The sequence below is a fragment of the Pelodiscus sinensis genome, chromosome 1 (genome assembly GCF_052426305.1).
Source record: "Pelodiscus sinensis isolate ZL-2025 chromosome 1, ASM5242630v1, whole genome shotgun sequence".
NCBI classification, from domain to species: Eukaryota; Metazoa; Chordata; order Testudines; family Trionychidae; genus Pelodiscus; species Pelodiscus sinensis.
This window is the reverse complement of record NC_143052.1, coordinates 350,518,413-350,543,279: the sequence shown is the minus strand read 5'-3', so window position 1 is coordinate 350,543,279 and position 24,867 is coordinate 350,518,413. Positions and strand designations below refer to the sequence as shown.

Here is a 24,867-nt window from a genome sequence, read left to right as displayed (position 1 = left end):
AAAGAGATCTGGGTGTTATCGTGGACAGTTCTCTGAAAACTTCCACACAGTGTGCAGCGGCGGTCAAAAAGGCAAATAGGATGCTAGGAATTATTAAGAAAGGGATAGAAAATAAGACCCAGAATATCTTACCGCCCCTTTATAAAACTATGGTACGCCCACATCTTGAATACTGTGTACAGATGTGGTCTCCTCACCTCAAAAAAGATATTTTGGCTTTGGAAAGGGTTCAGAAAAGGGCAACTAAAATGATTAGGGGTTTGGAACGGGTCCCATATGAGGAGAGGTTAAAGTGACTGGGACTTTTCAGTTTAGAAAAGAGGAGACTGAGGGGGGATATGATAGAGGTCTATAAAATCATGAGTGGTGTAGAGAGGGCTGATAAACAAAAGTTATTTATTAGTTCCCATAATAGAAGAACTAGAGGACACCAAATGAAATTAATGGGTAGCAGGTTTAAAACTAATAAAAGAAAGTTCTTCTTCACACAGCGTGTAGTCAACCTGTGGAACTCCTTGCCAGAGGAGGCTGTGAAGGCTAGGACTATAACAGAGTTTAAATTGAAGCTGGATAAATTCATGGAGGTTAGGTCCATAAAAGGCCATTAGCCAGGGGATAAAATGGTGTCCTTGGCCTCTGTTTGTCAGAGGCTGGAGAGGGATGGCAGGAGACAAATCACTTGATCATTGTCTTCGGTCCACCCTCTCTGGGGCACCTGGTGCTGGCCACTGTCGGTAGACAGGATACTGGGCTAGATGGACCTTTGGTCTGACCCAGTACGGCCGTTCTTATGTTCTAGGGTACACTAAGGCAGTGTTTCTCAACTTTTTTTTTAGAAAGTACCATTTTTAAAAAATTATAAATACCCCCAGTACCTATCATTTTCAGACACACCATTTTTTTCTACCATTGCAACACATTTGTTTAAAAAACTTAAAAGTAGCTGGGCGGGCGATGAAATTTTTTGGGTGTAAAAAGTACAAAAATAATAAAATGCGGTAAAACTTAAAACAAACATTCCATTTTCTCCAAATTTCAGTTGTGTTAACCTACCCCCCAGACTGGAGTAGCCCTAAAGGGACTCACACCACTGGTTGAGAAACACTACACTAAGGAATGTTACATTGACTATATTCTTGTAGCGACACTAAAATGCTACAGTTTAGCTGCATGGCTACAACGCCCTCTTCTTTGTCTATATGAGTTTATGCCCTCCTTTCTGCCACACAGATGCATGCACTGATATATGTAGGGACGGGGCATCAGTTGAATCCATTTCTGCTTCTTTGCTTTTTACTTGAGATTTTTATTTCTTGATTGAATGAGCCAATGATCTTCCAGAAAAAAAAGAGCAAATGAAACCTCAGGAGTGTGGCCCCTGCTTACAACAAAATGTGCAAAACGTGCTGTAACAAATGGGTCTGTGTACAGATGTCAACAATTTGGCATAATCCCACACAAGCTTAACAGCAATCCTCCAAAAATGCACGGCACCACCTAGAATCAATCAACCAGGGTCATCTTGGGACTGGATTTGACTAGAGGAACGTGGCTAGTTATTCACTGCTATGCTTTAAAATGCACACGGGATTTTTTTCTTCACTAAATCTTCTCATCCTCACCCCCTCCAAATACATTCAACACACCCCAACAAGTTGCACCCCCTACATTGAGAACATCTGGATTAAATGATCCAATGGCTCCTTCTCACTTGAAATTCTATGCATCTAGGGAATCATTGTCTTGCATGGATCCAAATCTTGCTGAACTAGTTGCTCCTCGGAAGGCTGATAGGCCCAAAACAAGACGAGAGGGTGGCCAAGAAGAATCGGGATTGATACAGTAGACATTTACCCTCTCAACTAGATTCTTTCCTCTCTTTGGTGGGGGAATCTTCCTACAGAACAATGCCCCATGTACGCCAAGCACTTAACATCAAAGCAGGTGTGACAAGGCATTTCAGTTTCTTCTCTTTAGGTGCTTCTCCTAGTGGATTAAAGGCTTTCATAACTACGGGCCAAAGAGTGATCATAGCGAGTCAGAAGGACTCTTCTGGTCTGTTCCTTCTTTGAGATCACTAACAGACACCAACAGCCTGACTGAAGCATCTTTACCAATGGCACAAGGCAATTCCTTTCTGCTTGGGTGGCTGGCAGGGTACACTACGGACCTTTATGTTGAATAAGGGTCATTATTACATTTTTATAGAGACTATATTATACATTGGAAAAACAAAGGGAAGAAGATCCAGGACGAAATAAGTCTCCACGTGTGCTTTTCCTCTCCTGTGGCACCAGTCCAGGAGCTGGGAGGTGAACCAACCCTTCACTTAACGAACGCCCTGATGATCCTCACACGTAGGTGTTTGCTCTTCACGCTGTACACGATCGGGTTGATCAAGGGTGGGACCAGCATGTAGACGTAGCCCAGGGCAATCTGAAGGAAGTAAGAAGAGCTGTTCCCAAATCGGTGTATCAGAGCCAGCCCGATCTCTGGAATGTAGAAGAGCAGGACAGCACAGAGGTGGGAGACACAGGTGTTCAGGGCCTTGAGGCTCTCCATGGTGGATGTGACACTCAGCACAGTTTTGAGGATCATCATATAAGACAGCAAGATGAGCAGCGAGTCCAACCCCATTGTTAAGAGTGCAACAGACAAGCCATACAAGTTGTTCACAGTGATGTCCGCACAGGCCATCTTCATGACTTCCTGGTGCAGGCAGTAGGAATGGGAGAGGACATTCACTCGACAGTATTGGAACCGTTTCACGAGAAAAGGGAGTGGGAATATTAGGGCCACCCCTCTTACTGCACACACCAAAGCCATCTTGACTATTCTCGGCAGGGTTAAGATGGACGTGTATCGCAGTGGGTTACAGATTGCAATGAAGCGGTCAAAGGCCATCAACAGGAGCACAGAGGATTCAATGCATTGAAGCGAATGGATGAAGAACAGCTGGGCAAAACAGCCATCTAGGCTGATCTCCCTAGAGTTAAACCAGAGTACTCCCATTATTGTCGGCATGGTAACTATTGATAAGCCAAGGTCTGTGATGGCCAACGTGGAAAGGAAAATGTACATGGGCTCATGGAGACTTGCATCTGTTTTTATAAAGAATATGATGACTGAATTTCCTACAATTGAAATAACATACATGATGCAGAAGGGGATGGAGATCCAGAGATAGATGTGTTCTTGCCCAGGTATCCCGGTGAGAAGGAACACTGCAAATTTGAATTTGGTGTCATTGGCAGCTGACATCTTGTACTGGCCAGGTCCAAGGAGTTAGGAACTTTCCTTCCTGAAAGGAAAAAGAACAGACTAGAAGCTGTATAAAAAGACATCACTCTGCTCTCAGTGCAAATCTAGAGACTTGCAGGAGCTAAAAGAAGATCAGCAAACATGTCATTTTGGATTGATGCCACCAACTGGAGAACAGAATTTGCCAGACTGAGTCAGACCTGCAGTTCATTTAGCCCAGCATTTAGTGGCCAGTCTTGCATGCCTCAGATGAGAGTGGAAGGAGCAATAGAAAGCTGTGAGTGAACCTGCTCCAAAGGAAAGATTCCCCCAGCATCCACTAGTCAGACATATTTTCTGATGTAAATCAGGAACGTTTAGAACCCTTCCAAAATCTTATTAAAACAACCCGCACGAATGGATTTGGATTTTCTGGTTACCCATATAAACTCCCCCCCCCCCCCGGCTTCTCTTTAAATCCTGCAATGCTCTTGGCCCCATGGATATCTTGTGTCAGGGAGTTCCACAGACTGCTTAAGCAATGTGTGATTTTACAGTTGTGACTTTCCCACAGACACCCTTTGTGGAGCTAGAGTGTGGCTCCTTGTATCATGATTTGTGTATACACATGGAAGGTGCATAGTGAGAATGCCCATTCTATCTATCTATCTATCTATCTATCTATCTATCTATCTATCTATCTATCTATCTATCCCCACACGCTCCATCTCTCTCTCTCTCTCTCTCTCTCTCTCTCTCTCTCTCTCCCCATACACACTCTATCTATCTATCTATCTATCTATCTATCTATCTATCTATCTATCTATCTATCTATCTATCTATCTATCTATCTATCTATAACATTTTACACTTCTGAGAGTCCAAATTATGCTAATGCCTCTTTGAAGGACATGAGCTATAATCTCAGGGCCAGTGCTCTGGATTCAATATCATTGACATCAACAGCATCATTCCAGATTTATAGATGTACATTCAATTAGATCCGGGCTGGCTCCATTAACTTCCCCTTACCAAACACTCCCCCAGTGACACACTCTGACCCCCAAGAATTCCTCCAAGAGGAGCTGAAGTGCTTTGCCTGACCAGCACTGACTGAATACAGAGAGTTTGACCATCCCACAGGCTTCTCTTCGTCCTCGCAGGAGCTGCAGGCTCTTCCTAGTCGAGAGATTGCTGGGATTGTGAAAGTTAGACGCTAACATGGTCATGTTAACTGGGCGAGGGAGGGGTGAGCCCTGCAAATGTGAGGGGTCACAAAGGGGTGAGCCCTGCAAATGCTAGGTTTGCTCTAATCTCCAGCTGAGGGTGCCAGTTACTTCAGACATGCTCCTGTATGAGGGAGCGTGCATAGATTACATGCACGTGCAATCACACTCCACTTCCCTGAACCACAACTCGACTCTTTGCTGACACACGGATCAGTGGTTCTTTTCTCTCAGAACTTTGTGAAAAGCCTTGCACGGGTATTGCAGAGAGTTTGTGTCCAGAACTCTGACTGTAAGTGTCACAGACAGGTTCTGGTGAGTTAATAGGAGACTGTAGCATTCAAATGTTCATTGCCCGACAAGGGTGCGTCTACACAGCACCCGAAACTCAAAATAAGCTATGCAAATTGCGTCGCTTATTTCGGGTCTATTTCAAAATAGCTTATTTCATAATTTGGTGCTGTCTTCACAGCACCAAATTTTGAAATACAGCGTTATTTCAAGCCAACAATGAGGTTTACAGGGAAGGCAAAATAGCGCTTCTACTATATTTCAAAATAGCGGACGCATTCAAAAGACGTGGGGTAGCTATTTTGGGATACCTCTGGTATCCTGAAATAACTTTGCTGTGTAGACATACCCCAAGTGAACAGCACAAACTGACTGCAAACAGTATTTGCAGTACTTTAGTACTACTTTCTAAAGTAAAATCCATGCAGATGTTAAGATACCATGGCTCCTTCCTGTAGTGATTTCAAGCACTCTGCAGCTGGCTTTTTTATATATTTGGATGACATGAAAGTTTGGTTTCTAATAGTTCTACTACAAATGAAAAGTGTACCATGACATTTATCGATCTGTACCTTAGCACACACATGTCAACCCACATGTTGCCTTTTCTCTTCTTTCAGAGATAATTTCTCAGATTAGAGTGGAACTGAACATGCAGCACCTCATCCACCTGCATTCAATCACTGGTCAGGAAACAAAAATTGAGTAGCTTCTCTTTCTCTGGGTTCACAGCTGACTGGTTCTCCTCAGGTTCTGTTCTGCCAGCCTGTCGCCTGTATCTGGAGAGCTAACAGGCACTGGGATCAACATAAGAAATATTGATTCCCTGAGCTCTTTTCTAGTACATTGTAACCTCAGTACCTGAAATTTGAGAGTTGTCAATAAGTGGATTTCAAAGTCAAACGCTTGAGAACTCCTGGACATAGAACTTTTCACACAGGAAAATAGACTTTTGCACTCTCTCTTTCTCTTGCTCTCTCTCTGTCTCTCTCTCTCTGACTGTCTATGCCTTGTGTTTATAAAACACGTACCACCTGGGAACATCACTGTAACAGGGAGCCAAGCTGCAAGAAGGAATGTGCATTTTACCACTTCTTGAGATGTTTCCTGCAGAGCTAGATGGGGTTAACTTGTGGGATGTTTATATTATGGCTAAATTAGGTGAATATAGTCTGGATCTTGTTAGTGTCAGAGCCGGTGGATGGAAAACAAGCAGGAAGGGAGGCTCAAAAAAAGCCATTACTTAGCAACCAGCCCACGGAGGCTGAGACACCACACTGGAGTCATAAGCAGGACAGAGCCTGTTTCCGGTTCCAGCCACTTTACTCAGCTTGTCTTGCCAGTTCTGGGAGTCTGCCCAGAGGTGGGGCAGCTGTTGCTGAGAAGTTCTTCAGACTGACAGGCAGAGAAACCCACAGGTGCTGGAACTAGGGACGCAGACACTAGAACAAGGGCTCCAGCATCCCTTGGCTTGAAGTGGTTTCCACGATATGCAGGTTTTACAGTTAGGCTCTCAGCACCCACAATATAAACATTCTTCCAGTGCCTGGGAAGTCTGAAAGGGCTGGACATGCCTGAGTCATTGACTAAGTGGAACACGGCTCAGAAACGTTCTGACTGTTGTTTGAAAACCCTCTGGGTATATCTACACTAGCCCTCTAGTTCGAACTAGGGAAGCTAATGTAGGCATTCAAAGTTGCAAATGAAGCCCAGGATTTCAATATCCTGGGCTTCATTTGCATCTTCCCGGGCGCCGCCATTTTTAAATGTCCCTTAGTCCAAACTCCGTTCCCGCGGCTACACGCGGCACGGAGTAGGTCGTTCGAATTAGAATTTCTAATTCGAACTACCGGTACACCTCATTCCACGAGCCACGGGCACGGAGTTCGGACTAAGGGACATTTAAAAATGGTGGCGCCCAGAAAGATGCAAATGAAACCCGGGATATTTAAATCCAGGGCTTAATTTGCAACTTTGAATGCCTACATTAGCCTCCCTAGTTCGAACTAGGGGGCTAGTGTAGACATACCCTCTGACTCTCCCTTGTGATGCTTCACCATTGCTGTTCAGATTACACAGAATTTCGGGGGAAGAAGGCTGGCTGGTCTCTCGTCCGCCCACCAGTCACAGCCTCCTAAAGGGAAGAATCACAAGTACTGTATAAACTGGGACTTTATGGGCAAGGACAGTCAACCCACACTGTGCTGTGACTCAGGACTTGATCTGAGGATGGGAGGATTGTGGGATTCTACCCCATGAGAGAGGAGGGATTGGGAGGCCAGAAAGGGACAGGGATGCCAGTAGCCCTATAAATTTGAGGGTATCTACAGGGAAGACATTTGGAAGTCCTCAGCTTCTTAGGAAACAGAAACATACCCTATTGTGCCTCTTATCACAGAACAACTCCGCTCTGAATTCCGGAACTCAGTCTCGAGCCAGAGAATTCAACCTTTAAAAAACATTTTATAATTCAATTTCCAGGAGTAAATAAACTTGATGCACTTTGGGATCAAGCCCCGGATATTCTGTGGGGTCAGTTCTGACTCTGCCCCTGGCAGAATCCAAGCACAGGATACCCCTAGGAACAGGCCTCACTGAGAAATTCTGACTTAGAGCATCACTGTTTTAACACTGTGAGCTCACTTTGAATGTCAGATTTCCATGTAGTTTAGACAGCCCACCACAGGCAGATGAGTCACCCTGACAGCCCAGCGGAGTCCTCTGCCGCTGCACAGAACAGCTGCCAATGCAAACAGCCTGCAGCCTTCGCCCTGCACTTGGCATGTTACAGACAGTGAAACCTGCCCACGTACCCAGTTCCTGCTAGAAGGGAGCCGCTGGCACCAGAGGTCTTCACCCTACAGCACAAGGAGTCATCAAAGAGGTTGCACGGGCAGCAGGCAGTGTGTGTTCAGACAGGGAGGCAACTGCCTTTTTGTAGCGTGTTTGTACCTTCCCTTGGGGCCACTTGGCCATCAGGGAACCTCAGCTGCTTGACTTTGTGTGCACCAGCTTTAACCCCGTCACAGCCAATGGCAAATGGCAGGCGGCCAAATCACAAGGGATGGGGGGTGATGCTAAACAACTGGACTGCAGCACCAGCCCTGCTGCAAACTCCATTCCTGGAATCTAGGCTTGTCCTCACTATCTGTATGGATCCGATTAATCACATGGCTACTGTGAGGGCAGCCAAGTGGTCATGATGCTGCTGTCACAGCAGAGATCCTGCTGAAATAAATACATCAGTAATAGTAATAGTAATAGTAATAGTAATAGTAATAGTAATAGTAATAGTAATAGTATGTCCAGATTTCTCCCCAGTAGCTCCCGTTCCTGCATTGCAAACCCAGGGTGCAGGTGAGGGAAAGCAGATTCCATGAGGCTCAGTACAAGGATATTTCCCTCAGATGGTTCCAGAAGGGAAGGTGACTCTGTTCTCTCTGAGGAATGAAAAGGGGGACCCAGGATCTCAGGATCTCCAAAGTTAGGCACAGAGTTCAGTGATCCAGCTAGTCAAAACCACCCACAATCTCAGGGCCTCCCCAGCTGCTCTAGGACCCTCTCCACTCCCTGCTAGCACAGGCTGCTCAGAGATGCACTACCAGGGTCTGTCACAGCAGCCACTGCCCGCAGGATCTGCTGAGGGGGCATTGTACAGGGAGGAAGGGGCTGCACAGAGATGGGAACGCTGGTTGCAGTAGCTGACTGGTCAGGAGGTTTCCACCTTTCCAAGCCCAGAGAGCATCCAGAGACTCTGACAGTGCCACCTTCATTTGTGTTACAAGGAGGGGGAGATGAAAAAACTCCCCTGTGGGCAGCCAGGCAGCTGCAGTTGGGCAGCACCCTGGCAGCTGAGTGTTCAGAGAGAGGAAAGCTGTCCCCCAAACAATGGATGGAAAGGAAACATTTTAATTCATGGGGGAAACCTCCGTTTTCCAAGCCAGCTTATGCCATGAGCCTTTGCCCCTTGTGCCACAGGACCCCACCCCTAAATGGCAGCACTCAGCCCCCATCAGCGTCCCCCGCACTGGTTCTTAGGGTGATCATATTTCCAAGGAAAAAGCAGGAGACCCCCATTGCTTGTGCATGGCAGTTGCCTATTGCTGGAGCCCTGCCGCACCCCCTTCAGGCCTGAGGAGGCTATTGCATGAGGCCTGAGTGCCATGCCCCCCAACTGTGACTAATGTCCCCTCCTCTAGCTTCCCCGAATACTCCTCCACTCCCCACACTCCCACTTCTTGGACACAAGGAGACAGTTGTACCATCATTAGAACACATTATGATACAGGCTCACAAGTGTGTCCTTGTGGTCACTTCCCTTTCCCTCGGTGCCTTCATTTCCTCCAAACTGCCACGGGAAGAGGTGGCTCCTCGGTGTCTTTCTGGAGCATGCTTGGTCCACAACTCCCTGCTGCACCATACAGGAGGCCTGTGTTCTGCGGGGCATGAGGGAGTTCAGATTAGATGATCTAATGGCCTCTTCTGGGCGTAAAGCCTACAAAGCTATATAAAAATGAGTGTGGCAGGTTGAGCAGTCTCTGATGTTTTCACGTGGAGCCGGCTTGACCCCCAGAACTCACAGTGAGGGAGGGGATGAGGGAAGGGGACCAGCTCAAACATGTACAGGGCCTGGTTAGAGGCAGGACACTAGCCCAGCAGGGCAGGGGTCGGTACGGTGGTGACATCACAAGGGCCTTTTGCAGCACCTCAGCTTATTGGTCAAAGGAGGCAGTGACCTCACAGAGATTCCATGACAACAGGGAGGTAAGAGAGTCTGCAGGGCAGAGGCCACCTCAGAGCCCCCCCGTGGCTTTGCTGCAGGAGGTCTCCTTCTGGAGGTCTCTCCTTGAGGATTAAGAGAATTTAGGTTCCTTTATGTGAGCGTAAGGAGGAGCAACTTCGGGGACTTCTTTATTCCTCCCTACTAATTTCACTAGAATGCTGATGGTGAGAAGGGACAAGATTCAGAGAGGTTTGGTACGTGGTTTGCAGCCTGGCCAACTTAGTGCCAGGCAAATTTGAGGCATGGAAAACACTCGGTTAAGGTGGGAGATTTTTTCCCCCCTGTCTGAACCCTTTGTCCCTTAGACTTGGTGGAGACATTGGGTTTTGTCTTTGGGTTTTTGTCTGGTTTCCCTTTCCTCTGCTTCTCTTCCGGCACTGGTGAGGCAGGCGCTGGTCTCCAGCTCTCTTTAGGGTGGCCCTCATAATGAGGGAAAAAGCTCTGACAGTGATCCCCGCCGGTGACTCGAGCCATCCTCAGGAGAAGCTTGGGGGGAGCCCTCAACATCCCAAATCAGAGTCTTAACACTGATGGGCTGAGCTGGACCTTTTCTACTCCATCAGTTTACTCAGGCCTAGCCCTAGGGCAAGGCAAATGCCTTGGGCCTCACACTTTTGGGGCCCCACACTGATGAGTATTCACCATCCACCAGCCGGGCCCAGGGCCCCACTCCCACTGTCCTGCCTTGGGCCCTGCAAACCCTTTGGCCGAGCTTGAATTTACCTGACAGCTTGGACAGTTTAACAGGCTCTGGGATTTCCCCTCCTCCAGGAATAGAGTGCTCCTTTCCCCAAGAGCTCCTTCTTCCAACTGAGTCCAGAGGGCCTTTGATCAGGACTGGGTGATTGATAGGTAGTCAATTGCTTGACATGGGCTCTTAGTTTTCAGATGAGAGCCCATATATCGCCTGGGTACGGACTCCCTTAAAATGGACCAGTACCCACATGACACTCCTGCACTAACATTCAGTCACCCACATGGATGATGGGAGCTATTTAGCTAGGTTTTTCACTTGTCGCCCATCACCAGAGAAGGTGAGGGCCAAGTATCTGAAAGTGTCATTTGCTATGTGGGAAGGAAATCTCCCTTCTATCTTCACAGGAGCCTGGCCTTATATTTTCATTCAGTCTAAAGCTGCTTGGTGAGTACGGTCTTGTTTACACTAGAAATTTGTTCTGATTGAGCTGTACCAGCATAGTTCAAACATTGTAATCCCCTTACTATGGACACAGTTGTATAGTATCAAGGGAATTTACACCAGTGTAGCAAGGGGAATAAGCTATAAAGGTGTTCGGCACTTTTATGCAGATACAGCCAGTCCCCAAGTTGCGAACGGTTGACTTACGACCGTTCGCGGTTACGACCAAAGCTGTTGTAAATGGCAGACCCCGAGTTATGAACATGATCTACGCTTATGAACAGCGCGGTCGTGTGTAACTCTGTGGGGTCTGACTTAACGAACGAATCTAGTTATGACCAATTGCTTGGTCTGTAACCGGTTCGTAAGTCGGGAAGAGACTATACGCATTTACGATACCACCGAACCTTAGGACTGGAAGGATATGTCTGCACTACAAGATTGTTTCAAAATAAGGTATTTTGAAATAAGAACTCCCAAAATAACTATTTCCAAATAGCATGTCCACATTATAGGGAAGCCTTAAAATTAATCCGAGGCAGGCTCCTTTGATGTGAACATACTACTGTAGTCAGTTGAGGGTCAGTAACATGGAGTCAGCAGCCCTGTAACATGAAAACAGCAACAGGCCTGGAAACTAGTGAGCAAGACGTTGGTTCAGTAACACGGCAGCCCAGAAAGAGGCCCTATTGATAATTGTGTATGTTAAGTCTAGCATGGAAGAACATAGGGAGGCAACGGGATCTTTAGCCTTCTCAAACACCCAAGGTCTCCTATCCTCCAACCCATCCTCCTTTATTACTGAGGAGCTCCACCAGCCTGCGTGCTAGGGTCAGCTTTGGTACACACTTGCCTCCTCTTCTGCCCCATGTCTCTCCTAGGGATCCATCCACTACCATCTCTTCTCCTGAGGCCTTGCCTGTTGCTTCTCCATTTCTCCAAGCCAAGATGTATCTGGGCTATGTTGACTGCTGCTCAGAGAGCCCAGGACATCTTTAGGAGCCCTGGACTCTCCACCTTCCCTGGGGGGTGCATGTTGGGGGCAAGGACATGGGCTATGGGCTGCTCTGGGATTCCTCAGGCTCCCTCTCCCCCACACAGGCAGGTGGAGGATCTAGGACTCCTCACAGTGTCTCTGGCTTCCAGGGCAGCTGATAAAGTGGCCCAGCTTTGGCGTCTGGTGTGGCAAAGGGGCAGGGCCTCAGGGGAAGAAAATGAGCAGCAGTTGGGGAATCGGGGCCCGAAGACCTGAGGGGGCAATGCTGGATTATAAGATAAATATGATGCTCCAGTGTAACAATGTTGCAAAAGAAGGGGGGGATACCATTTTTGAATTTTGTCAGCAGGAATGTTGTGACCAAAACACAAGAAGTCATTCTTCTGCTCTGCTCGGTGCAGATTAAGCCTCAACGGGAGTTGTGTGTCCAGTTCTGGCCACCACATCACAGGAAACAGGTGGACAAGTTGGCAAATGTCCCAAGAAGAGCAAGGAAAATGCTGAACACTCTAGAAAATGTGACCTATGAGGGGAGACTGAAGGTACTGGGTTTGTTTAGTCGGTAAGGCTACGTCTACACTACAAGGTTCTTGCACAAAAACTGGCAGTGTGTTCACCCCTCAAGCACGTTTTTGCGCAAAAAAAAATACAGTAAATCGACAGGACAGAGGGCTTTTACCGGTAGAGTTATTCCTCTCCCCACGAGGAATAACTCCTTTTTGCGCTACAACTCTTGCACAAAGAGGCATATGTGGACACTCCACAGGGGTTTCTTGTGGGGTCGGGAAGGAATTTTCCTCCAGGGTAGATTGGCAGAGGCCCTGGAGGTTTTTCGCCTTCCTCTGTAGCATGGGGCACAGATCACAGCTAGAGGATCTCTGCATCTTGGGGTCTTCAAAGTATTTGAAGGCTTCAATATCTGAGATATAGGTGAGAGGATTATTCTAGGAGGGGTGGGTGAGATTTTGTGGCCTGCACTGTGCAGGGGGTCAGACTAGATGATCATAATGGTCTCTTCTGACCTTGGAGTCTATGAGTCTAAAAAGAGCCTATTGGAAAAAGCACAGGTGCTCTGATGGCCATTCTGTGAATGGCCATCAGAGCTTTCTTGCACAAGAGTGTCCATGCAGCGTGGACACTCTCTTGTGCGAAAGCACATCTCTTTTGCGATGCGCTTTTGAGGTGTGGATGCACTTTTGCACAAGAAGTTTTTCTCAAAAAGCTTCTTGCACAAAAACCCTGAAGTGTAGACAAATCCTAAAAGAGAAGACTGAAATGGGGACATGATAACAGTTTCCAAGTAGATGGACATAAAATGGAACATGGGAGGTTTAGGTTGGACATTAGGAAAAACATCCTGTCAGGGTGGTTAAACACTGGAATCAATTGCCTAGGGAGGTTGTGGAATCTCCATCACTGGAGATTTCTAAGAGCAGGCTGGACAAAGATCTGTTAAGGATGGGCCAGATCTTACTGAGTCCTGCTGTAAGGGAGGGGACTGGACTAGATAATCTCTTGAGGTCCCTTCCAGTTCTATACTTCCATGATTAAGATGAGGCACAGGCCTCAGGGGAAGAGGTGGGACAGGGGGTGGGACCTCACAGTGATCAGGAGGGGTAAGGCTGTGACCAGAGAGAGGACGAGGTTCCTGCCTGTGTCCCACTTTTGCCTTTAGGAAAGTGTGTGGGGAGGGTCTCCTTATAGTGAATGGTCTGGGCTGGAAGAGGAGTTAGTTATGCATTGTATGGGGGATGAGGCCCATTTCCATCCCTTTGCAAGCAGCTGGGGCTACGCAAAGGTGGGGGAGAAGGGAATCTCTTTCTAGGACTCCTGGGATCGGACCTCCCCCTCGCAGCTCTGCCCTGTCTGAGTGGGGCTCAGCCGGTGTGTGTGTGTGCAGAGCCATCAACAGGCAGTGGGAGGATAATGCGCTAACCTTGTCCCTGCTACGACTCAGTCGCAAGCATGTGATTGAGGGCTTAAGGAAATGGCAGGCCTCTGTACCTCTTGACTGGCCCCTGCCCGTAGCTACTGGGTCACATGGCACCCACAGTGCTCAGGAGGGGCCAGGACTGCGACTGCAGAACAGCTGTGCAGTTTTTTCATGGCCCGTGGAGGTTGAACAAGAGATAGGCGGCCCTGTGAAGGGTATGCATGTGTTTATTTTAAACAAAATGTGGATTGGAAGGTATGTAGGCATAAAGAAGCATGCTGTGGCTCACCACTGTAGGAATAGTCTAGAAAAGGCCAAGGGGAGGGGGATGAGCTCAACATGTGGAGTGGAGAAGTACAAGCATGTGAGGAACAAATCCATATATGGAAAGTTTAAATCTGATTGGTTTAGAGGTTTGTGTTATGTAACTTATGTAACCTGTTATGTAATTGCCATGTGCTATAAAATAGCAAGGGGAGGGTCTCCTTGCTCGAGGGGCTCTGGCTGATTTTTGTACCGGAGGCTCTCCCTTTGTGTACACTGAATAAAGTCTTGTTGAATTGAATTGAATTGAAGTATCGAAGACCCTTGATTCTGCCCAGCATCTGACTCTTTGGGAACCACAAAATCCCAACACGTGGAAACAAAATTCACATCACTTCTCTTTATTGACGGCACTGACAGGAATTCTAAGGTTGGAGCATCTTCCAATGTGGTTCTTTTTAAGCCAACATCCCCTTTATTCTGTGGGTCTGACAGTCACTTTGTAAATGCCTGGCCTGTTTCCTTCCCCCCACTGTCCTCTCCTCCCTCACCAGCAGGTGGGGATAGCCTCCTTGACTCCAGGCCTTCCTCTCTCTCAGAAACTCTCTTTACACAGTGGAGATCAGTAACGTATACTGGCTGAGATGTAAGGGTCCAGGATGGAATGGGTAGCCACTGGTTTTTGTCTCCCGTGTCACGCATGCTGACGTGGGGTAACAAACGGATCCTTTACCTAACAAACATCCTGATGATCCGTGCACGAAGGTGTTTGTTTTTTATGCTATATACGATCGGGTTCATCAGGGGCGGGACCAGCAGGTAGACATAGCCCAGGAGAATCTGAAGCAAGGGGGAAAAACTCTTCCCAAATCTGTGTAACACAGACAGGCCGATCACTGGTATGTAGAAGAGCAGGACTGCGCAGACATGGGAGACGCAGGTGCTCAGGGCCTGGAGGCACTCAGCATGGGATGTGATTCTTAGCACTGTTTTGAGGATCAACACATAAGAGAGCAGGATGAGCAGCGAGTCCAACCCTACCGTGCCAAGTATTATGAACAAGCCATAGACACTGCTGACAGTTATGTCTGAACAAGCCAGCTTCATCACCTCCTGGTGCAGGCAGTAGGAGTGGGAGAGGATTTTGGATCGACAATATCGGTAGCGTTTCAGGAGAAAGGGGAGAGGGAATGCTACCAACACCCCTCTCAGCATAAGCACCAGTCCCATCTTGGCTATTCTCGGTGGGGTTAGGATGGACGTGTATCTCAGGGGGTCACAGATCGCGATGAATCGGTCAAAGGCCATCGACAGGAGCACAGCAGATTCAGTGAATGAAAGCGAGTGGATGAAGAACACCTGAGCTAAACAGGCATCCAAGCTGATCTCCCTAAAGTTAAATAAGAAAATGCCCAGTATTGTCGGTACAGTGGCTATCGATAAGCCAAGGTCTGTGATGGCCAACATGGAGAGGAAAATGTACATAGGCTCATGGAGACTTGCATCAGTTTTTATAATGAAGAGAATGACTGAATTGCCCACTATAGAAATAACATACACAAAGCAGATGGGGATAGAGATCCAGAGATAGATGTGTTCCTGCCCAGGTATCCCGGAGAGAAAGAACACAGCATAGTTGAATGTGGTGTCATTAGCAGCTGACATCATGTACTGAGCAGGTCCGAGGTGTTGTGAAGTTTTCGTCCTGAATGGAAAAAGAACAGAAGCCCATGTCATCTTTAACAAGATGCCTGGAGACTCCCAAGAGTACAAGGACAATCAGCAAAATCATAGTCTTGGATTTACACCACCAATACAAAGCCTGGATCAGACCTGAAGTCCATATAGCCCGATGTGTCAAGTCCAATCCTAGTGGCTGGAAAGGAAGGTGGAAGAAGTCCTGAAATAGGCAGTTACGATATGACCTGGTACCAGAGAAAGTTTCCCCTGGTTAGTCATGTTTTGTGATATACATGAGGAAGGTTTAAAGCTCTTCCAAATCTTTTTAAAACAGTCCTCTTTCCTGGAATTGGTTTTTTGTTTGTTTGTTTGTTTGTTTGTTTGTTTGTTTGTTTTTTGAGTTACTGCTATGAACATCTAGTACCTCTTTGAATCTTATTGCCCTGCTGTTATCTGTTGGCTGTGAGTTTTGCAGACTACTTGGGTACATCTAGACTACATGGCTCCGTCGAAGGAACCATGTAGATTTGTTTGTTTGGCAAAGGGAAATGAAGCCGTGATTTAAATAATCACGGCTTCAATTAAATTTAAATGGCTGCCCCGCTCCGCCGATCAGCTGTTTGTTGGCAGATCAGGGCAGTCTGGACGCTCCCCTGCCGACATGAAAGCCCTTTATCGACCTCCCTGGTAAACCTCATCCTACGAGGCATAACGGGGAGGTTGATAAAGGGCTTTCAGGTCGGCGCGGGAGCGTCCAGACTAGCGCGCTGAGCCGACAAACAGCTGATCAGCTGTTTGTCGGCTCAGCGTGGCAGCCATTTAAATTTAAATGAAGCCGCAATTATTTAAATCGCGGCTTCATTTCCCTTTGCCGATCAGCCTAATCTACATGGATCCATCAATGGAGCCATGTAGTTTAGACATATCTCTTGAGCCCATTGTGATCTTCCCACATGTGATCTTCCCACAGACACCCTTTCTGGACTTCTTAACATGGGGCATGCCTGGTCATTATATTTACCCGTCAGGCATAGAAGCTATTTATAAATGTGCTTTATTCACTCACTCTTGGGGCCAGGTTCTGATTTCAGTAACAGTGATTTCAATGATAGCACTCGAGATTTTCATGGGCAAATCAGATCCGACTCATACTCTATTCATTTTCCCTTTCCACTTGTTCCCGGTGATACATTCAACCCCCAACAATCCCTCTAAGAAAAGCTGAGGTGCTTTTCCTGGCCAGTATTGACTGAATTCAGAGACATGAATACTTATACAGGCATCTCTTCATTCTCAAAGGACCTGCATCTTCTCCCCACACAAGAATCTGTAGATATCTGGCAAGTCAGAAGCGATCACAGAAAATTACTTCAGCTGGGCAGGGGTGGGGTTGGTTTCACAAATGGGTGAATAGTGCAAATACTAGTGTTGCACTTATATCCACCTGGATGTGTGAGTTAAGTCAGCCATTATTATGTAAGAAGTCATGGGAATAAATTACATACACCTGCTATTACTCTCCCCTTTCCTGAGCCTCAGCTCAATTCTTTGCAGTTATTCTGAGCTCTCATGACCTTGTGCAAAGTCTTGCACAGGAATTACAGAGGGATCGAGTGTTACGTCAGAGACTGAAGTGCAGGACTTCTTTGCTAGCACTCTCTGAAATGCTTCACGTTCGATGCACAGAGCCAGATAGGAAAAAGTATGGGGTCTCTGTCAGAAGTTGGGAATGAGCAACAGGTGATGAGTACATATATCATGTAACACACACATATCAACCCAATCTTTCCTTTCTGATCTCCTTTTACAGACGATGAAGCAAATAATTAAGGAATCCATCTGCTAGGATCTGGAAGAGAATAAGGTGACAAGTAACAAGCAGCATGGATTTGTAAAGAACAAATCATGTCAATCCAACATCATAACTTTTTTTGATTGGATAACAAGCCTTGTGGATAAGGGGGAAGCAGTAGACACAGCATACCTAGGCTTTAGTAAAGCATTTGATACAATCTTACATGATGTTGCTATCAATAAACTAGGGAAATACAGCATAGTTGGGGCTATTCTAATGTGGGTGCATAACTGGTTGGATAACCATTCGCAGAAGTAATTATTAATGATTCATAATCATGCTGGAAGGTTTTCTGCAAGGATTAGTTTGGGGACGGGTTCTGTTCAATATCTTCATCAACTATTTAGATAATGGCATAGAGAGTATGCTTATTATTTTTGTGGGTGATATAGAATCATAGAATCATAGAATACTAGAACTGGAAGGGACCTTGAGAGGTCGTCGAGTCCAGTCCCCTGCCCTCATGGCAGGACCAAATACTGTCTAGACCATCCTTAATAGACATGTATCTAACCTATTCTTAAATATCTCCAGAGATGGGGATTCCACAACCTCCCTGGGCAAGGTGGGAAGGGTTGCAAGTGCTTTGGACAACAGGGTTATAATTCAAAATTATCTAGACAAACTGGAGAAAAGGTCTGTGGTAAATAGGATAAAGTTCAATAAGGACAAATACAAAGTTATCCACTTAGAGAGGAACAATCAGTTTCATACCTACAAAATGTGAAGTGACTGTCTAAGAAGGAGAACTGTAGAAAGGTATCTAGGAGTCATAGTAGACCACAATCTAAATATGAGTCAACAGTGTAGCATTTGAAAAAAAAAATTAAAAAACCAAACATGATTCTAGGATGCATTAATAGGAGTATTATAAGCAAACGCGAGAAGTCATTCTTCCATTCTACTCTGAACTGATTAGGACTCAACTGAAATATTGTATCAGTTCTGGCCACCTCATTTCAAGAAAGCTGTGGAGATACTGGAGAAGGTCCAGAGAAGAGCAACAAAAATGATTCAAGGTCTAGAAAACATGGTCTATGAGGGAAAACTGAAATAACTGTGTTTGTTTAGTTTAGAAAAGAGAAGACTGAAAGGGGGCATGATAACAGCTTTCTAGTAGCTAAAAGGGTGTGACGAGGAGGGAGAAAAAATGTTCTCCTTGGCCTCTGATGATAGGACAAGATGCAGTGGGTTTAAATTGCAGCAAAGGAGCTTTATTTTGGACATTAGGAAAAACTTCCCAACAGTCAGGGTATTTAAGAATGGGAATAAGTTGCCTAGGGAAGTTGTGGAATCTCCATCACTGGAGATATTTAAGAGCAGGGTGGATAGACATCTATCAGGGATGATCTAGATGGTGCGTGGCCCGCCGTGAGGGCAAGGGACTGGATTGATGACCTCTCGAGGTCCCTTCCAGTTCGATGATTCCATGATTTCTCTGGTAGCATGTGTTACCTTGATTTCCTCAGAACCTGAAAAGATCACAGCATAATAACCACCATTCAACCACTTGTGAGCGAACAAAAGTCTGTGTAGCTCCTCGGTCCCTGGGTTAACAGCTGATTGGTTCTCCTTAGGTTCTGTTCTGTAATCAGATTGGCATCAGGATCAGGATACTAAAGATTCCTCCCCTTGGCTCTCAGTCTCTAATACTGTGGATTTCACACATTCTCCATTTGTGGAGCACTAAGACATTCTGAATGGCACATATTCTTCAGCCGCAGAAAGCGTTTGTTGAAAATGGATTTCAAAGTCAAATGCATGAGGACATTCATTTCCCATGTGAAAGTAATCTACAGTTCTCTATCTCCTGTATGCACAAAAGCCATACCCCCAGGAAAAAGCACTGAATAGACATGGAGCACAGTTCTTGGGATACTGGCTGTGCTGGGTTAACTATCAGTATGCTGGTATTATGGCTACATTGGATGAAACAAGCAGGAAGGGAAGCAGCAGCTGAAGAAAAACCATTTCTCAGTGAGCACTTTAGGCAGGTTGAGAGGATCAGACCGGAGCTACAAGCTGGGCAAATCCTGTTTCCACTGTCCAGCCACGTTACCCAGCTTGTTCTATCAGCACTGGGAGTCTCTCCAGAGGTGGGGCAGCTGTTGCTGAGAAGCTCTTCAGACTGACAGGTGCAGACATGACTGGGGAAGTCTGAAGGCCCCCAGTCTGCCTGGGTCCCTGTCAGAGTATGGGGCTGGGGTCAGAGACGTGGACGGACTGTTGTTTGGAAAACCCTCTTATTCCCCATGTTACACTTTCTTCCTACAGTTCAGATTAAACAGTATTTATGTTGAAGAAGGGGGGCTGGTCTCTCTTCTCACTGCTACTCACAGACTCCCAAAGGGAAGAACCACAGGAGCGGAACCCTGAGGGTGGGAAAATTATGGGATTCCGTCCCACGTGATGGAAGGTTACCGAGCCTGACATGGTACTGAGAGACAAGAGAGGGAGCAGAGATGCCGGTAGCACTGTAACTGTGAGGGAAATCTACAGGGCAGAAATTCTAGAGTCCTTGGTGAGGAAACAAAAAATATAGCTTATTGGATCTGTTACTAGAAAACATCGCTCTCAAATCCTGTGTTTACAATGGAGACAGAGAATACAGTTTTTGAAAATGCATTTGCTGATGACATTTCCCGGAGCAAATAAATGTGATGGGGTATGGTAACTAGTCACTGATATAGTGTGGGCACATGGCACCACTTTAACCGGGTTCAAAAAAAGAACTAGATACATTCATGGAGGATAGATCTATCAATGGCTATTAGCCAGGTGGGATAGTAATAGTGTCCCTAGCTTCTCTTGGTCAGAGGCTGAGAAGAGGTGATAGAGAAGGGACCGCTTAATGATTATTTGTTCTGGTTATTCTCTATGGGGTAACTCTCCTAAAAAATGGGAGCAATGGAGAAATCCTGATTCACGGCAGTGGGGTTTTAACACTGATCTCAGGTGGAATGTCAGATTTTGTCTGTAGTTTGAATAACCCACCATGGAGCATGGACAGATGTCTGGGAGTGTTCCCAAGCTACCCAGCACTGCCTGCTCTCCAGACCCATCACTGAGTCACCCCGACAGCCCTGCTGAGTCTTCTGCTGCTGCACAGAACAGCTGCCAATGCAAACAGCCTGCAGCCTTCGCCCTGCACTTGGCATGTAACAGACAGTGACACCTGCCAACGTACCCAGTTCCTGCTAGAAGGGAGCCGCTGACACCGGAGGTCTTCACTGTAAAAGACGAGTCGTCAGAGAGGTTGGACAGGCAGCAGGCAGTGTGTGTTCAGCTAGGGAGTCAACTGCCTTTATGCAGCATGTGTGTACCTTCCCTTGGGGCCACTTGGCCATCAGGGAACCTCAGCTGCTTGGCTTCTTGTGCACCAGCTTTAATCATTAGATTGTTCTCATAGGGGAAGAAACTTCCTAACTGAACATAATACCATAAGAATGGCAATACTGGATGAGGCCAGTATCTTGTCTTCTGACAGTGATCAATGCCAGTTACCCCAGAGAGAATAACTAGAACAAATAATCATTAAGTGATTCCCTTCCCTGCCACCTATTCTCAGCCTCTGACAAACAGAAGCTAGGGACAGTATTGCTCCCCATCCTGGCTAATAACAATTGATGGATCCATCCTCCATGAATGTATCTAGTTCTTTTTTGAACCCTGTTAAAGTCCTGGTCTTCACAACATCCTCTGGCAAGGAGTTCCACAGATCGACTGTGCATTGTGTAAAAAAATACTACCTTTTGTTTGTTTTAAACCTGTTATCTATTCATTTCCTGTGGTGACCCCTAGTTCTCGTGTTATGGGAACAAGGAAGTAACTTTTCCTTATGTACTTTCTCCACACCAGTCATGATTTTATAGACCTCCATCATATCCCCCCTTTTCTTTTTTCTAAACTGAAAAGTCACAAATCTAACTTGAAAAATCTCAAACTTTCAGAGTGGTGAATGACTGGAATAAACCTCTCAGCGTATGTCTACACTACCCTCCTAATTCGAACTAGGAGGGTAATGTAGGCATACCGCACTTGCAAATGAAGCCCGGGATTTGAATTTCCCGGGCTTCATTTGCATAAGTCGGGCGCCGCCATTTCTAAATCCCGGCTCGTTCGAACACGGCTACACGCGGCACGGGGTTCGAACGAGCCAGGATTTAAAAATGGCGGCGCCCGGCTTATGCAAATGAAGCCCGGGAAATTCAAATCCCGGGCTTCATTTGCAAGTGCGGTATGCCTACATTACCCTCCTAGTTCGAATTAGGAGGGTAGTGTAGACATACCCTCAGGTAGGTTCTAGAATCCCTACCATTGGGTTTAAGGGCAGGTAAGAGCAGGTTAGGTTGGTTTAGTCTCTAGATAATGGTTAGTCCTTCTATTTGTGCAGGGGATTGGACTCTTTAACATCTCAAGTCTCTTCCAGTCCTACAGTTCTCTGAACAAGCAAGTGTCCCCAGCATCCAGGTCTTCCCAAAGTTAAGCACAGATCTCACTGATTCACTGGTAGTTTGGTCCTCCCACCTACTATCTCTAGGCCTCTACACCTGCTTTTGATCCTCTCCATCACCCGTGCTAGCACAGACTCATCAGAGATGCGCTACCAGGGCCTGTCACAACAACCACTGCCCAAAGGACCGGCTGCAGGGGTGTTGTAGAGGGTGGACAGAGCTGCACAGGTATGGGAAGGCTGGTTAAAGTGGCAGATGGGTACAATACCCAAGCATAGATTGGTGAGATGGTTTCAAATTTTCCTTACCCATAGTGCAGCCACAGACTCCACCAGGGCAAACTTCACTTGTGTTGCAAAGGAGAGGTAACTGAAAAGCCTCGAATTTCTCTTGGGGATCCAGGCAGCTGCAGCCAGACAGCTTCCTGGCAGCTGAACATTCAGAGAAAAATGATCGATTTTCTATGAAAACTCACCCAAAAAATGGGTGAAAAGGAAACATTTAATTTGGATTTTTTTTTTGCTGGGGGTACAAGGGCTGTTTTCCAGCCTAGCTCTGATTTAAAGCAGGAGCTTCTCATGTACTTATAAAACAATGCTGATCATTTCTTTTATCGTTTGTGTCTTGCTCTTGCTCTTTTGTGACTGGTTCTTTGAGCTGGGTGCCTAGTTTTGCCAAACCCTGTGCACAAAAGGAGGAGACATTGCAACAGGCTAATGGGAGGCTCTTCTCCTTTTCCCTTTGGTTTCTGAGACATAGGTGTGCCACGGCTTCCATATTTAGCTGTTCTGCAACACACTTTTTGAAATAAGCCTTTTTTTTTTTTAAATGAAAGCTCAGATTTCCACACCGTGTCTTGATCTCAGAAGTAGGGGCTTTGAGGAAGACTGGGGGGAAATGGAGAACTCCCAATGAAATCATGTATAGCACCTGCAAATGAAGGCTTTAAGGGTTGGTTAGTGGACATTTCTGGTCACACAGATCTTCAGTGACAGAGATGCTGTGTATCTCTACCATGGGCTACAGAGACCCTTGAAAGGAATAGGGTTATGCCACAGACATCCAGCTATAACTATGACAGGCTCCTAGAGACACTGGTGCCTGAAACACAGCCCCGTGGGTCTCCTCTTCGTGTTCAGACGTAAGACATGCACGTATGAAAGGCCATGAACATTTTAAACAGAAAGGAGCATGACCCAATCCCAGCTCTCAATGCCTGCTGCTAGCTTTCTGTTGGGCACAAACAACCCCCTCCCCCAGATCCATTTACCCCCCAAACTGGTGATGATGGAGGGTGTGAAATCCATCTCCAGCACTAGATTGGCTCTTGCTGCGGATGAATGGATAGAGGTCAGGATCAGACCACAAGGCAGCCTGTTCTGTTTGGCCAGGCAATGTTCTCTGGATCCTTCACTGTTTGGAAGTGCGTCCTGATTCCCTCTCTTATACCGAAGAGCTACAGGAGGGGCTGAGAACCCCGTTGCCAAAGGGTGCTGTACTAACGACAGGCCTCATGACCAACTTGTGCTTGGAAAAGTCCAGGCTCTTCACCCATTGCCCAAGTTGTCCTAAAGAGGCACACAGAGCTAAAATCTCTCTAAGACACTTTGCTCTGATCCCAGTTATTGCAGTGTTCAAGGTCCTAACAACGTATAATGTATTTATCAGGGTGACTCTAACACTCGTGATTGCAACCGCCCCCAGGTGGATTTGAACCTGGGACCTCTGAAGCTTAGTATAAGAGCCTCTACCCCCTGAGCTAAAAGCCTGCTGCCTCCATGCCCCTGCTGTAGAGGTCTCTTGATCTTAACAGTTGCTGTGGTCTAGGTACCACTGGAATTGCACAGTAACTGCACTAAGGCTATGTCTACACTGGCGGCTTCTTGCGCCAGCAATATGCAAATGAGGCTAAGTGTGGAATATTGCTGAGCCTCATTTGCATACCTAATGAGCTGCCATTTTTTTGCAGAAGAGGATCTTGCACCAGAAGGAGCATCTACACTGCCTCTTCTTGCGCAAGAAAAGCCCTCTTGTGCAATGCCGTTATTTCTGAAAATAATCAGCGTAGCAACATTGCGCAAGAGGGTTTTTCTTTCGCAAGAAGGGGCAGTATAGCTGCTCCTTCTGGTGCAAGAGCCTCCTCTGCAAAAAATGGCCGCCATTAGGTATGCAAATGAGGCTCGGCAATATTCCACGGTTAGCCTCATTTGCATATTTCTGGAGCAAGAAGCTGCCAGTGTAGACATAGCCAAGGTGTGCGGGTTACACGATTGTTCTCTAGTGTGCTGATTATAACACTGACACCCGTCTTCTTGCTCTCCGGAGCTCCCCACCACCTGGTCCTGCTGGACAGTGTAACCCCCTTTTTCCTCCCCAGGTTACTTGGGAACAGGTCACACTCATAGATGTGCCTGGGTGCCTGATGGTTTTAACATACAAGGAGATCCTGAGTACCCCAGTGGTGATGTTGTTTAGGTGGGGATTCCCTATCCACCCCTTTGCTGCAGTCCCTGGCTCATAAAGAATATACAATGGTGGTGCCTCCACCTGGCTGGCCGTGTACACACTTAATGGTGTGCCTTGGAAGCCTCCAGGAATAAAGTCATTCCAGCAATAATCTGGATCTAGCTCCAGGACAACAATTACAAATTATAAATAATATACATCTACTTGATTACATTAGAATGAACCCACTTTTACTTAATTTAAACAGGGTTTTACAGATTAACAGTGAATAATATTAATAAAGTACACAGAAACAATAGGAATTTATCTGGCTGTCACATTATTGGATTTTGAGTGGAGCAGCCGGGTCACTGCTGTACCCATGGGGGCATGTTCACCCCAAAAGTGGCACAAAGAGGGCCATGTGAGGTGTCAAATAGAAGTTTACTTTCTTCTGATTCTCAAAATGCTATTCATGTGATTGTATAATGTCTGTTTCTGAAGATATAAGCATGTTCTTTGTATGAGTACTGAATATTTCTCTATATGTGGTTGAGTAAT

At 46.4% G+C, this 24,867-nt stretch overlaps 2 protein-coding genes across 2 annotated transcripts; both read right to left on the bottom strand.

Annotated features, from left to right (window-relative positions):
* Nucleotides 1–553: 553 nt before the first annotated feature.
* On the bottom strand, nucleotides 554–3,654 carry LOC102445990 (olfactory receptor 51G2-like). Its single transcript, XM_025189382.3, has one exon. It carries the CDS (start codon nucleotides 3,259–3,261, stop codon nucleotides 2,326–2,328), a length of 936 nt encoding a protein of 311 aa, XP_025045167.2. The 5' UTR covers nucleotides 3,262–3,654; the 3' UTR covers nucleotides 554–2,325.
* An 8,254-nt stretch (nucleotides 3,655–11,908) lies between these two features.
* On the bottom strand, nucleotides 11,909–15,936 carry LOC102446238 (olfactory receptor 51G2-like). The gene has a single exon (XM_006132566.5). The coding sequence runs from the start codon at nucleotides 15,607–15,609 to the stop codon at nucleotides 14,602–14,604; it is 1,008 nt and encodes a 335-aa protein (XP_006132628.4). The 5' UTR covers nucleotides 15,610–15,936; the 3' UTR covers nucleotides 11,909–14,601.
* Between the last annotated feature and the right edge of the window lie 8,931 nt (nucleotides 15,937–24,867).